Source organism: Desmodus rotundus, chromosome 7 (assembly GCF_022682495.2).
Source record: "Desmodus rotundus isolate HL8 chromosome 7, HLdesRot8A.1, whole genome shotgun sequence".
Taxonomy (NCBI): Eukaryota; Metazoa; Chordata; class Mammalia; order Chiroptera; family Phyllostomidae; genus Desmodus; species Desmodus rotundus.
This window is the reverse complement of record NC_071393.1, coordinates 113,465,554-113,481,364: the sequence shown is the minus strand read 5'-3', so window position 1 is coordinate 113,481,364 and position 15,811 is coordinate 113,465,554. Positions and strand designations below refer to the sequence as shown.

The following is a 15,811-nucleotide window of genomic DNA, read 5'->3' as shown; positions in this document are numbered from 1 at the left end:
ATAATAATCCTAAGGGAAAACGTGCAAGGTAAACAGAAAATTTAAAAAAATAAAATAAAATCCACTGCCCTGGCTGGTGTGGCTCAATAGATTGAGTGCAGGACTGTGAACCAAAAGTTCGATTCCCAGTCAGGGCACATGCCTGGGTTGTGGGCCAGGTCCCCAGTAGGGGGCATGCAAGAGGCAACCACACATTAATGTTTCCCTCCCTCTCTCCCTCCCTTCCTCTCTAAAAATAAATTTTAAAATCTTAAAAAAAATAAAATAAAATCTACTGAGGGACATAAAAGAAATGAAGAGATCACCTTAATTCAATATATAAAGATGTCAAACTTCCCTGCATAAAGTAATCTATAAATTCAACCCCTTTCAATAAAAAATTTAATGGAATCCCTGGGAGACTTAAGAAAATGGAAGAATAAACATACAAGTATAGCAAGGAAGGAGGAGGAGGAGAAGGAGGTGAAGGAGGAGGAAGGGGAGGAGATAACAATGACAAGGAAAAATAACAAAGATTACCACTATAAAAGAAAAATATATAAATATACAAAACTAGGATTACTAAAAAATATGGTATTCATGTAAGGACAAACAAATTGGTAAAACAGAAAAGGCAAATACCCCAGTGGGAACTCATATTAAAAAGGTGACATTTAAACCACTAAGAAAAAGATGGGATTCTTTAATAAGTTAGGTTGATTAGGACAACTGCCTACGCAAAAAAAAAAAATTTTTTTTACTAGGTGCTCACATATTGTTTATAGCAAAATAAAATCCAAATGGGCTAAACTATACAACTGTTAGGTATTTGCATATGCATTACAAAGGACTAATCTCCTTAACACATAAAAGGTCTCAGATATCAATAAGAAGTAACCAAGCAGAAAATGGATTTAAAAAATGCATAAAGCACATGAACTGGTTCCCCTACCCCCAAAAAAGACGCTAAGCTTATGAAAAGCTGCTCAACCCCTATCAAAATAGGGAAGATGCAAATTGAAAACACTCTAAAATCCTATCTCTCGCCAATGGAAAACAACAAAACTGCATGAGGCTGTGGCACACAAGAGCCCGAACTCTCACAGACGGCTCGTGGGCATGCGGAGTGAGTGATACAACCCCTCTGGGAGGCAATTTGGCAGTACCTTTCAAAATTCCAAAAGCATTTACCCTTTAACCAAGCAATCTCATTTCTAAGAATTTATCTTAATACTATATCTGGACACACGTAAGATGACATTTGTAAAAATTACAGCATGGGCCCTGGCTGGTGCAGCTCAGTGGATTGAGAGCGGGCCTGAGAACCAAAGGGTTGCTGGTTCGATCCCCAGTCAGGGCACATGCCTGGGTTGTGGGCCAGGTCCCCAGTACAGGGCACATAAGAGGCAGCCACACACTGATGTGTCTTTCTCTCTCTTTCTCTTTCCCTTCTCCTCTGTCTAAAAATAAGAAAATAAAATCTTAAAAAAAAAATTACAGTATGGTTTGTGTTAGCAAAAGACTGCAAACAAATTAAATGCCTATCAGCAGAAAACATGTTAAATAATACATCCAGGCAATGGAATACTATGCAACTATTTTTTAAAAAAGGAACCACCCTGACCAGTGTGGCTGAGTTGATTGGGCATCATCCTACAAACCAAAAGGTCGCCTGTTGGATTCCCAGCCAGGGCACATGCCTCGGTCCTGGTCAGGGTGCATGCAAGAAACAACTGATTGACATTTCTCTCTTACATAGATGTTTCTCTCCCTTTTTTTCTCCCTCCAATCCCCTTTCTCTAAAAAGAAAATAAATAAATAAAATCTTTTTAAAAAATGGCCCTGGCTGGTATGGCTCAGTGGGTTGAGTGCCAGCCTGGGAACCAAAGGCTCGCTGGTTTGATTCCCAGTCAGGACGCACGCCTACACTGCAGGCCAGGTCCCCAGGAAGAGGCGCTCAAGAGGCAACCACACACTGATGTTTCTCTCCCTCTCTCTCCCTCCCTTCCCCTCTCTAAAAATAAATAAATAAAATCTCAAAAAAAAAAAAAAAAATGAACCCAACAAAAGAAAGTCCTGGACCAGACATCTTCAATGGTGAATTCTACCAAATATTTAAGTAAGAATTATTACCCTCAAACTCTTAAAAAATATGAAATAGAGGGTAACATTTCCAAATTCTTTTTATAAGGCCAGCATCACCGATACCAAAACCAGACAAGCATGCCACAAAAAATGAAATTACAGACCTGATGAACATCCATGCAAAAATCCTCAAAAAATATTAGCAATCCAAATAAATAATACATTAGAAGGACCACATGACATGATCAAATGGGATCTACTCTAGCAATGCAAAGATGGTTTAACATCAATCAATGTGATACACCACATTAACAAAATGAAAAACAAAAATCATATGATCACCTCAATAGATGCAAAAAAAAAAAGTATCTGACAAAATTCAACATCCCTTTCTGATAAAAACCCTCAACAAAGTGGGTATGGAGGGAATGTACCTCAACATAATAAAGGTCATATATGACAAGCCCATAGCTAATATCATAATCAACAGTAGAAAGTAGTTTATTGAGGTTTTCTTAATTGTTTGTTTTTACATCCTTTCTTTTAACTATTCCAGATAGTGCCCAGGAATAGTAATATTGTAAACATAAATTATATTCTAAGAAGTTAAAAAATAATTCACTAAGAAAGCCTTAACATGTTAGATATATTATAATACTATAATAGTGACAGCAGAGCAAACCACTACACCCAAAAACATATATTCTTTTAATAAACTATCTTTTCTCCAGAACAAAGATGCACTTGCCTGGTGGGAAGATTATGGGGAATGCTGTCTTAGGACTAATAACAAATCTCATGAAGGTCGTCTGCATAAACCCGTCTAGGACATAACTGGATGTTCCTTCCAATTCCTGTGCACTTCATGACACATAAGGAATTAGTCATATTCTACCTTGTAATATGGTTATTGTCTCACTGCCTCCAATTTATAAATTAGGAAAAAGCAGCATTATACAGAAAGCTAAGACACTGGTGTCCATTTTATGTGAATTAAGTCTAAAGTCTTTTTCATTTTTAGAATTATTTCATTTAATATAATTACTCATATGTAAAATATATCAATTTTAAAATAGCCTAACGTGTTAATGGTCAATGCATGATTTAAAAATCATTCTGAATACTCTCCTCTTTTGTCCATCTAAAGTGTATCTATCACAAACAAAACCTTTTACTAATTTTTCTTATGACACAATTTGATAAATTGTTATACACTGTAAAATCCTTTAAAGAATAACATCTTGGCATGGTAACAAAAAGAGTAAGAAAACAATATTAAAAATGATGATACTAAATGCAGTATTTTATCCTGAATTGGATCCTGAAAGAGAAAAGGAACATTAGTGGAAAAGGTGGTAAAATCCTAATAGTTTGCTAATAATACTATACAATGTTAATTTCTTTTGACAAATGCACCATGGTTATGAAAGATTTTAATATTAGAGGAAGCCAGGCAAAGGGTATAAAAGAACTTTATACTATCTTTGCAACATTTCCGTAAATCTAAAAGTACTTCAAAATATAAAGTTTTAAAGATATTAACCGTGGTGGACGAATCTGGTTAGCTTATGTCTAGACAACACGCAGGGAGCGAGGAGGAATAGTAAAAGTAGACGGCCAGCTACGTGATTCAAGCTTCTCAAATCTGTGACTAATCTTCCTGCCTATTCTTAGGGCAGTTGGCACTCAGGGTTCTATGTGGTTTGCACAAAGTAGTACAGAATAAGACTTTTTTTTTTTCCCCTTAAAACCTCAAAAGGAAATGGCTTGCTTTTCCCTGGGTTTTCTTTTCCTTCTTATCATAACACAAAGCAAAAGAGACTGGCACCAACAGTGCAAGTTACAAGAGATCCAACCCCTGAGATTCTAAAGATAAAGGAAGAGAATGCAAGTCTGAACCGTTTTTACAATTCTACCAAAGAAAGCATTTAACCAACTCCTGGGGGACAGGCAGAGGAACCAGAGGAATCAAAATATTAACTACTTATTTCAGTGGGATTCAGTAAAATTCATCTATATGCTAAAACAGCAGTAAAATCTACAGAATGTCTGTTGTAATCTGCCCTTTTTCACACCAGTCTATACTATTTTAGTGTTACTATTCCTGGGTGTCCTAGGTACAAAATAATTCTCTGCCTTCCCTAGCCACACAGAGACAGGAAAACCAACTGATTTAACTTAGATTAAATAACAGAAAGATGCAATCAATCTCCCAAAGAAACATTTCTGCTTGTTTATCAGTTGCCTGCTGTGAAAATTATCTGAGTACAGAATATAGGAAAGATCAGATAAAAGTCATGTGACATATGCTAGCTCAATAAACATTCTTAATTCGGACTAAGAAAAGTATGAATTAGAAAAGTACTTTAAGGGTACTTTATCTGCCTGTTATCAAAACTAGACTACTACTGAAATGACTTTACTCAACGTTCCATTGAGTAAGAAATTTGTAACACTAACACCCTGTTTTAGAAAGTGTTGAGTAAAGGTGGGAAGACAAGTACTCTTAATACTGTTGATGAATATTTAAGTTAGCACTACCTTTCAGGAGGGCAATTTGGCATTTTCAACCATTTTCTTTTTTTAAGATTGTATTTACTTATTTTTAGAGAGAGGGAATGGGAGGAAGACAGAGAGGGAGAGAAACACCCATGTGTGAGAGAACCATGGACCAGGTTGCCCCTCACTTGCCCCCTATTGGGGACATGGCCCGCAACCCAGGCCTGTGCCCTGACAGGGAATTGAATCGGTGACCTTTGGGTTTGCAGACCGGCACTCAATCCACTGAGCCATAGTAGGCAGGGATCAATAATTTTCTCCTCTTCAAAATACTCTCTTGCCTTGGCTTCTGTAATGGGTTCCTTCCTTCACTTTCCTCTAACTTTCTTGTCTCCTTTGCTGAAGCCATTTTCTTTTTTAAAAATTATACTTTTACCTCGATCTTATCTACTCTGAAACTTGGATTATCCTCTATCACCAAATGATTAGACACACCCCTACTCTGGCCTCCTAGAGAGCTATTAAAACTGCACTCTTTTTCCCCACATGGAAACATTCACAATCTCTAGTCAAGTGAAATAGGAGGCTTCAAAACAGCTCAAATTTTATAAGCCCATTTCTGTAAGGAAAAAGTATAATATATATTTGTTTATAAGCTCCAAATACATTTTGACTACTACACCGTTCAACAGCCTGAGTGAATGGGACTGCAGGTGGTTTTTATTTTCCTCTTTTTACTTTTCTGTAACGTCTGATTTAGCCTACGTACATTTGAACAAAAAAGGTTGTAGTATGTCGACAATACAGAAAAATCTAACTACTGAGTAAATAAAAGCAGAGCATTACAGTCTACTGAAATTTAAATGCGAGGATAAAGTATGCAATTATCATTAATTTATTTTAAATTAAAACATGGTCTTATTTGGGAAAACATTTTTGATACTCAGTTTTCCAATTTCTTTGAGTTGTGATAAAACTTACCCTCATATTAGAGGGATACCTTTTACAAAACAGCAAAAACTGAAAAGAAGTGCTCACCTACAGGAGAATGGATGGACATAAACAAACTATAGTGCATTCAAAGGAACACTGCCTAGCGACAAAAAGGAACAAGCTACTCATACACACGACGACATGCATGAATCTTAAAAACGCTATGCTGGGTGAAAAAGTCTCACACAAAGTATATGCTACGTGATTCCATTTATATGAAGTTCTAGAACAGAATAAACTAATCAATTATGAAAAAAATCAGGCCAAGGTGGATGGGACTGTTTGGGAAGGGCAAACAAGAAACTTTCTGGAGTGATGCTAATGTCCTATAAGGTGATGGGTTTGTACTGCACAGGTGTATTCGTTTATCAAAACTCAAAACTCACCCAACAATTCACTTAGGTTTTGTGCCTTTTAAAACTCTATCTAATGGTATGCATGCCGGAGCGTTTAGGGATGATCTGGACTGATGTCTGTAATTTACTTCACATGCATCCCTCAAAAAAAAAAAAAAAGGTCTTGATAGAAAGAGGGATGCAGAGACGAAGACATGTAATAAACAAAAATTGCAGAATCCAGGTAGTGGGTACAATTCTTTCAACTTTTCTGTAAGTCTGAAAATTCTCATAGTAAAAGGTTCGAAAAGCATTATTTTAATTTCAGTACAGTCAACTAGAGAAAGCAAACTACCTGATTAAATCTGTGTATTCAAAAGCTGGAAAATAGAAACTTTCCTAGTTTTTCAATTGCCAAATAATTTCACAACTTGGAGTAATTTCTCAAACAGCAGAAAATATCTTTAACAAAAGACACTAAAACATTTTGTAAGTTTACAGGTTTTTCTACAAGCTAACAAATATTCTGCTTTCTTGGAAATTTCCTTTGTAAGCCATCTTTGGACAATATATCTTTAATTTTTATAGGTGACATAACAGAGAGATAAGAGCTACATCTGTGCCGTAGCCAATTATGGAAATAATTACATTCATCTCAACACTAAATACTGAAATACCAGTAAGAAAAGCCACTGAATGTAGGTCAAAACAGACCATCCGCTATTCATTAAACTTTTCCTAAAGGGCACAGAAAATACTCTAATATTAAATAATCATGGTTTTAACTACTGATTTATAATATGATAACTTTCTTACTCAACTGAAACTTTTTAGGAAATACGAAAATTTCAGTTTTAGCTATCATAACTTAAACTTGTCTACATTGGTCTTTAAAATATGTTTAATCTTTGGAAAAGAAAGTGACTGGAAAGTCTCAGAGAAATCCTCACTAATGCCGGATCCATCATTCTGTAGATGATAAAGATTACCCATAGAAAATAAGATAACCAGGACGGAAAAGTTGAAACCTTCATAAAATTTACATGAGTAATTCGGTTTCCGAATACAACCTCTCCAAAGATTTACATTGTATATGTTACTATATATATCGTGTGCACACGGGTGTATCTGTAGTTGTAACTGCACAAAGTGCTACAACCAGAAAGCTCTACGTGTTGCACTTCGACTTAAGGGTTTCTCAAGAGTCATTCTGCACTTGACTTTTTAAATAATTCTGTATCTGATTTATGTCTTGCACACTGATATTTAACCTCACCCCCAGGTAAGTTGCGAATCTACCAGCTAACGCCGGCTACCACCATACTCCTTTTACCACCAACTATTCTATATTATCAGTTATGCTGATAAATCTGAAGAAGATTCACATATATAACACAAAATTCCTTCAACAAATATTTATTCAGAAACTGATACAAGTCAAGCCCTGGAGTTGACAACGGATATACACTGGATATCTACTGCCTAGTAAACTACACATGGCCCCTGCCCTGGAGGAACTTACAAGGCTTTGGGGGGAGGGAACGTTGGCGATAACAAAAAAGTAAACAAAGATGTGAATATGACTGTGATAAGCACTGTGGAAGACAGTTACAGGAGGGGCTGATGGAAAAGAGAAACTGTTCATGGTCATCGGGCCAGGCCTCTCTGAGATAACATCTAAATCCAGCCCTTTAAAGACCAAAGACCAAGCAGCAGCCAGCCCTGCAAGGAGCAAAAGGGAAGAGTATCCCTTCAGAGAAGGCAGTGCGTGCGAAGGCCAGGTGGGAGGAACAAGCGCAGCGGGCTGAAGTAACAGAAAGGGGGCCAGTGTGACTATAGCACAGCAAGAAAACTGCACAAACTGCAGACAAAGGCAGATGTGGCTGGGGAGCGGGGCGGGGGCCTTAGTAAAGATGTTAGATTCTATTTTAAATGCAAAAGATTCTAAAATGTCACTGAATGATATTAAAGGGGAGTGAAGGGGTGACACAAACAGATTGATGTCTTTTACTTTGTGGAGAAAGAGTTGTAGGAAGAATAGATGCTAAGGTAGCAATGCAGACAAAAAGTTAGTGTGGCCGAGAAAGCGGAAGGAGGTTTGAGATGTCTGACAGCAGAACTGATAAGACGAGGGGGTGGCATGAGCAACCAGATACAAGATGGGGCTATCAACGCAGGCCGTCAGAGAAAGGAAACAAGTTTTTGTGGTGGTGCATTTAGCGGGCAATCAAGAAAGGTTGTGGACATGATACCTTTGAGATGCCCATAAGAAAATCAAGAGAAGATGCTGAGTAGGCCGCTGGATTTAAGTCAGGGGTCGGGAATTGTGGACATATTGATCCAGTTCTCTAAACTGACCTGGATGTTGATAAAGTATAAACTAATGGGCAACACTCCACATCTTCTGCATCAGAATGGACGTGCACAAGTGCACGTTTTAAACATGTTCAAGTGATTCTGATGTCAACTGGAGTCTGAAATACACTAAGGAGATTTTAGTGTTATAGTTCATCACCTGGGGTATAACTCTTTACAGAAGAAAACAGTATGTTAAGCAAAATGCTAAGACAATGGTTTTACTTCCTAATTTCCTGAAGTCATAGAACATTACAGAGGAAACTGTTTTTTTTAATAAGCCATTCTTCAAATGACTTTTACCAAAGGCCACTCTGAAGGTGAATGATTTCTTCTATTTCACAAGTATTTTCTTACACAATGCCCATGTAATTTCTCATGAATGAATAAATCAAGGTTCAGGAAGGTAGAGAGTCTTGCCCGAAGGACACACATTCAATAACAGACCAAGACACACAAATTAAGGTAACGCCAATTCCAGCCTGCGTTCCAGCACACAAAAATGCCACGAAGCTCGCACCCATGAAGCTCACCATCTGTGACATGTCATGTGCAAAATTAATCATAACAAGATGAAATGGGGTGAATGTCTTAAGGGAAACAGAAAAGACAGTGAAAGAAGAAAAAACTTCTTGACTTTCACAACTTAAAAGTATTATAACTGCAGAAACTATAAATTCTACCTTTAAAGGATCCACAAAAGCTACTAATAGCAAGTGTTTGAATCCTATACAGAAAGTCCTAAGACCTTATTATGCTAAGTGAGATAAGTCAGACAAATGCATGCACTGTATGATCACTTAATATGTGGAATCTAAAAGAGTCAAACGCGTTTTTTTTAAAAGGGTACAAACTTGCAACCAGTAGTAAATAAAACAGAGAACTAGTGTGTATATGTATAAAACATTGCACTATTGTTATGTAGTATGATAAATCTCACTACAACAGCAATCACATTACAATATATACATGTGTTAAAATAACGAGTTGGGCCCAGTGTGGCTCAGTGGGTTGGAGCGTCATCCTGTAAACTGAAAGGTCACGGGTTTGACTCCCAGTTCGATTCCTAGGCATATGCCTAGGTTGCAAGTTCAGTCCCCAGTCAGGGCACGTACAAGAGGCAACTGATTGGTATTTCTCTCCCTCTCCTTCTCCCTCCATTCTCCCTCTCTCTATAATAAATAAGCATGTCCTCAGGTGAGGATAAAAATAAGTTGTACACCTTTAATTTATACAATATTTTATGTAAAATTTACTCAATAAAAAGCTTTTAACTAAAAACAAAAACAGAAAAGCACTGACTACGTTTACCAAAACAAACAGATATTAAAAACAACAAAAGCCCACCCTGGCTGGTGTAGCTCAGTGGATTAAGCGCAGGCCTGCAGACCAAAAACACCAGTCAAGAATCTTCCTAACTCAATGCACTACCTCTTCAGACTCTGAATCTAAGAAAAGGCTGCCAGTACAACAGCTCTGAAAGTTCTATGTCAATCAAATCCCAGCTCACATCTGCCTAAGGCCACAAAACCAGTCACACTGATGGCTGAACCTCAGGTATCTTCATCAGCAAAATGAGGACACAGGGTTTGTGTGGAGAACAGGACCGATAAAGTGGCACTGGTCCAATTACTATAGCATCAAGTAGACAAAGTGGAGTCACTTATGTCAACTAAAATGGCTGTCAGTCATCCATGACACTTTGGTTCAAGAGGAAAATTACCTATGTCAGAACAAACACATCTGGCAAGGAGACACATCTGCCCGTGTGGTCAGAGTAGCCGTGTCTGCAGAGCGAGACCACCCATAGGTAGGCTCCTGGGGAAATTCCACACTTGCCAGCAGGGCTGTCAAGAACAGCCATGGACCACCCATAGGCTCCTGAGCAAATTCCCCACTTGGCAGCAAGGGTGCCAAGACATTTATGGAAAAGACCCAAAGGGGTGGCATTCACCACTTTGAAGGTATAACTGAGGCAGGCTCCAGACCACTGCTGAGACAGCTGAGCTCCACACCAGAGTGCTGCCCCATGCCACGCTCATCTCCCATGGCATCAGCCACCAGAGGCTCTGCCCTGCTGGACTGAGGACCACACCTGCCCTGCTGCCCACTTGGCTCTGGAGGTCCTTCCTGGCAAGAGGCTGACAACTCCCTTGCCCACTGTGCTGTCTCCCAGACCTTCAGACTGAGATTCTGGGACTCAGGTTCATTATCCCCTATTGATTGCTGTGTGTGTGTAGGATATTATTGTATGTTGATGTTCGACTGTGAGTGAACCTGCATTCAATAAAAGCAGAGTGAACAGCATAGTTACTATGTATGAATCTTGTCTGTGCCTTGGTGCCAGGCTGCTCAGCAGGCAGCTAGCCCAGCAGTTGCCTGGCTGACTTATAGGAAAGACTGTACCACGAACATATGCTCGTGATAGTTTGGGATAAAGAACATAATAAATAGTTATCATCATCTATAATTATTATTGGAAGAGCAAAGAATAATCTATAACTGAGATTTTAACATGAAATCATGGATTTTCCTTCAATTGTGTATTTCAAACTACCTACCTTAATACTGAAGTACCAGTATGCTTCCTAAAACGTTAACAAATCCTCTTTGCTGGCTGCTCTGAAACTAAGATCATCCCCTGACTATAAGCTCAGGGTCATGCTAGTCCTAATGCTTATAACTGTTCCTTGTCCCCGAGCTAGACTTTAGGTTCCTTGATGGCAAAAGCTGTGTCTTGTTCATTTCCAATCATTTATTTAATATTTGAGTACTTACTCTGTGCTTGGCACTGACATTGGTCCTGACAATAAAGCAGTGAACTTTCAGAAGATTTGTTGGGGTTGGTTCATGACCTTTTCCTGCCTGTTGCTATATCTGGTACAATCAGTTTCTCCAAACGATCTAGGTTTTTAAGCTCTATTTTCACCAAAAGTTGTAAGCGCATTTTTTAAACACATTAGTCTCTGCCTTCTTAGAGCTTATAATCTAATGAGACGAGAGAGACATTAAGTAAATAAATGTACACCAATTAGTGGTAACTGCTATCGAATAAAGACGGGTGGGGACTAGGAAGTACCTAGGATCTGGGAAGTTGGAATTTTACATAGGCTATTAGGGAAAGCCTCACATATAAGTGAAAGCTGAAATAAGTGGAGCACGTCACACAGATACCTGGAGGAAAGCAGTCCTCCAGACAGAGGGCAAAGAGCATGTGCAAAGGCCATGAGGCAGGAACACAATTGTGTGGAATAAATTTAAGAAGGTAAATGCATATGGGGCGAGGGGCAGGGACAGACAGACACAAGGGAAGGCAGGCTCTGAGAGCAGACTTTAAAGAATCACTCAGACTTCTGTATGGAGAATAGAGAATAAAGAACGGAAGCAGTGAGCCTGATTAGAACACTGAAATAATCTACAACACTGAGCCGGGGGAGTGATGACGAAGATCTGCTGGATTCTAGTTAGGTTTTGAAGGCAGAATCCGCAAAATGTGTTGATAAACTGGAGGTGATGAGAGAAGAATCAAGGAGAGCTTTTAAAAGATTTAATAAGAGTAGAGTTCCCATTAACTGAGACAAGAAAGTCAGAGAAGCAGTTTTATTTTCCCAGAACCCAGAAAACTGCCCAGTACATAGCAGACACTCAAATATTACTTGTGAATTAAATTTAACTGAACAAACTCCCCAAATGAAGCATTAAACTCAGTGTATTGCTTTCTATTTGCTCTAAATTTTCTTTAGTAATGTTTGTTAAATACCCAAAGACTTAGCCACCAGCAGCTCATGTGCTAACATGGAAACCCTACACTGGGACACAGCACCTAATGCTTACATCTCAAAGACCTGTTTCAGTTTTAAATTCACAATCCTCCTGGATATAACAGAAATCCGCTACAAAAGAAAGCTCTGTGCCAGCCTGAGGATTCTTACACCCAAAGTAATTAACCTGTACAGTAATGATGTCATATTCCTGGAAGGTACAGAAGCACAAAGAGGACTCCCTAGGCCGGAATTAATTGAAAATTATAATACTCGGTGATAAATTTTCAGAATGGGACAAGATTGTACCAATCCCCTAAAAAAATAAACCATCAGTCATCAGCATTTTTGAAATGGCCTCTTCACCTCAAGCAATAAGTCCCTTCAAAACAATTTCAGTGAAAAATTAAAATCTGCTTGAGAAAAGTGAGATTTAGCACATCTTTCCCCAAGCAAGCGCTTTTCCTGCCAATTAGTAAAAATAAGCTTCATTTAAGGAAAAGTTGGTGTCCTGACCTTTAGCTCTTCTTACAGTCGAAGTGTCAGATTTTCTAACCCAGCACCCGCATTTAGCTCCATGAAGAACCACATGAAGAACCAGAAAGTTAGCCGAAATACATTCATAGCAACTCTCCTAAAATTAAGTTACCATCTTTCCTCCCTTTCCGTTATGTAAAAAATTTTAATTCAAGCTGAAGTATTATCCCTCTTCGACATTATTTCCCCTAATGCCCCACCCTAACCTTAAGTGTTAAAAAAAAATGCGCTTACAACTTTCGGTGAAAATATAGCTTAAAAACCTAGATCATTCGGAGAAGCTGATCATACTGAACTCAGCAACAGGCAGTACTTGCCTTCTGCCAATCAGTGAAAGGCCTTGAACCAACCCAAACAAATCTGCCGAAATGCCAGCCAGATTCCCCGTATCGCCCCCGCGCCCTACCCCCAGAGCTGGCCGGGAAACAACACAACAGCCACTGACCACGGAGCCGAACCGAAAAGAGCCCGTGGTAAGCAAAAAAACAATGATTTTCAGAGGCAAGAAGGTTAAGAGGCAGGTTTTCAACCACCACCTCTTAGCGAGTTAAGAGCCGGCGACCCACAGCGCGTTCCCAGCAGAGCGGCGCGCAGTCCGCCTCGCTCCGAGGGCTCCGCGTGCGGATCAGGGCGAGGTGGAGCGAGGGCTCTCCCCGGAGAGGCGGCGCAGAGCCGCCCCGGGTGGAGGGAGTGCCCCGGGGTGCCCGAGGAACGGCGCGCGAACGGGCGCGCGTGCCGGGGAGGAATGCGGCGTCCCCTCCGGCGAGGCAGGCTCGGCGCCTAGCACAAAACGCTGACGGCGGGGAGCCCCACTCGGGCTTTGCCCACCCGGGTAGAAAGGCTGGAGAGGCCAGGGGTGCGGGATCCCCCCCCACCCCGCCCTCCCACGAAGGGGCCTAGGAAGCTACCAGTTCCCAGTTCACCGGTCGGGCGCACGGGGGCGGGAGAAGGGGGGTGCTGCTGTTTCGTTTCTGGTATCATCTCCGAGATAGAGGAAACCCTAAAGAGACGAGAGCGGGGAGTGTGGGTGGAGGAGGGGAGCGTGACAGCGAGTGGGGCTGCGGGCTCCGAGCGACGGAGGGTGGAGTGCAGCCCCGGGAAGGGAAAGAGGGCGCAACCCCGGCCCCGGGCCAGGGAGGCGCGACTGCCCGCCGGATTCTGGAAAGCTGGCGCTCCCCGGCCGGCCAGAAAGGGGAAGGAGCCACCCCCTCCCCGCCCCCACACTCACCATGTAGAGGGTGAAGGGCAGGCCGAGCAGAAAGAGCCACAGGTAGAGGTGCAGCGCGTTCACGAAGGTGGCCTGGTGCGGGTCGTAGTACCAGCCCCCGCTGAGCGCGGCCCACACCCCCTGCCGGAGGATCTGCAGCGTCTGCGACCCCATCCCTCCCCGCCGCCTCCGCCGCCGCCGCCGCCGCCCCCGCCCCGGCCCCAGCTCTGCCTCGATCACCGGAGCCCGCGGCTGCCCCGTCTATCCTCCTCCGGAGCTCCGGGACAGCGGGCCGGCGCCTCGGCGGTCGCTAGGGCTGCTGCAGCGGGAGGAGGAGGCAGCGAGCGAGGAGGAGGAGGCGGCGAGCGGTGGGGCGGAGGAGAGCGAAGAAGAGGAGGAGACCGGCCTCCGGAGCGCCGCCGCCATCTTGTCCCCTGACACCCAGAGCCGGAGCCAGGCCCCGCCACGCGCGGCCCGCCAGCGTCGCCGCCGCCGCCGCCGCGACCCCCCCGCCGGCCGCCAGCCCCGGCCCGGCGGAGAAGAAGGCCCTGCGCCCGGGAGGGACTAGCAGCAGGCCGCGCCCCCTTCAGCTCCTCCTCTTTTCTCCTCTCCCCCCGCCCTCCCCGACCGGCTCCGCGCGAGTGCGCGCAGCGCCCGGGTCTGCGCGGGCGCCTCCTGCCGGCGCCCGGGAGAAGCGCGCGCCGACGCGGGCCCGGCGGGCGTGGGGCTGGGCTGCGGGTGACATGCCGCAGGGGCTCTAGGAAACCCCATTCCTCTCGCGGCAGCAAGTCTGGCAAGCTCATTGATCAGTCCCTGAATCTGGACTTTCACTCTCCAAAACCTTATCTTCAGAACCTTGTCAGCACCCTGGCTGACGTTTTATGGTATTTAATAAAGGCCTAGGAACAATGAGGCTAACACTGAGATATTCACTGAAGGCCTGGAAGAATTAGGTACAGCGATGACACTGTTGAAAAATCACAAATGCACCCAGTTTGAGCAAGAACTGTGTTGGTGATTGGAGTGGACTGGGAGTCTTAGAGTGAGAAAAACAGCCTCGTCCAGTATTGGGAGGACTTCCCACTTCCAAAGAGAGAGAAATTAATAGAAGTTACAAGAGATGTAAAACTGTGGAGTGGACAGGTTTATCACGTGCGAGTTGATTTTATTGTTTAATGGGCTGTAACTTGTAACCATTGTTTTTAATGGGCCAGTCTTAACAGGGATGAAACATTAACCGTGATTTCACCGCACAATAGGGTCTTGTACTTTTTTTTTTAAGATTTTATTTATTTATTTTTAGAGAGAGGGGAAGAGAGGGAGATAGGGAGGGAAACATCAGTGTGTGGTTGCTTCCCACCCGCCCCCAACTGGGGACCTGGCCCACAACCCAGGCATGTGCCCTGACTGGGGAGTAGACCCTGAGACCCTTTGGTTCGCAGGCCGGTGTTCAATCCACTGAGCCACACCAGCCAGGGCAGGGTCTTGTACTTTTTAATAGCTGTAAAAACTGAGACTCATTCTTGACTCTGTACAATGTTTGTAAGGCATGTCTGATCTCATTGAATGATATTTTTGTAGCGTTTGAAGTTTGAGTTTTGATAGCAATAGGAATAAACGTACTCGTTTATATTCCTGGATTAAAGTTGCCGTAATTAATGAGAAAAGAAAGAGAGCCAAAAGAAACTAGTGACATTTTAAGAGTATTGAAAAACCATTGCACTACCTCCCAGTGCCGTACCACTTTACAGTTCAAACATTTTCACACCCATTTCACTCGACCTCCACAACACCCCAGTGAGGGCAGCATAGAGGCTACCTTTATTTTATGGATGAGAAATCCCAAGCTCAAAGGAACTGATTGTCCACATTCTATAAGTAATAGGTCATTGCAACGACCTCCGATACCAGCAGTCATCCTAACAGCATGAACTGAACTTGGGAAGTCTGTTTCTCAGGACTCTCTACCTTATCCATTCAGATAAGAGTTTGAACTGATGAATAACTGCTCAGCAGGTTCTGCTTACCTGTGGCCGGTTTATATGTATGACCAGTTCTCA

At 42.2% G+C, this 15,811-nt stretch overlaps 1 protein-coding gene across 5 annotated transcripts in view; it reads right to left on the bottom strand.

Annotated features, from left to right (window-relative positions):
• Window positions 1-14,365, bottom strand: part of PCNX1 (pecanex 1) — a 139,537-nt gene extending 125,172 nt beyond the window's left edge. For 3 of the 5 annotated variants that reach the window (XM_053928457.2, XM_024568468.4, XM_045202137.3), the window contains exon 1: window positions 13,773-14,365. In XM_053928457.2, coding sequence (XP_053784432.1) covers window positions 13,773-13,925 — 153 coding nt within the window. In that variant the 5' untranslated portion in view covers window positions 13,926-14,365. The remainder of the gene's footprint in view (window positions 1-13,772) is intronic. The other 2 variants (XM_024568469.4, XM_053928459.2) reach the window with 1 other exon arrangement.
• Window positions 14,366-15,811: the final 1,446 nt, after the last annotated feature.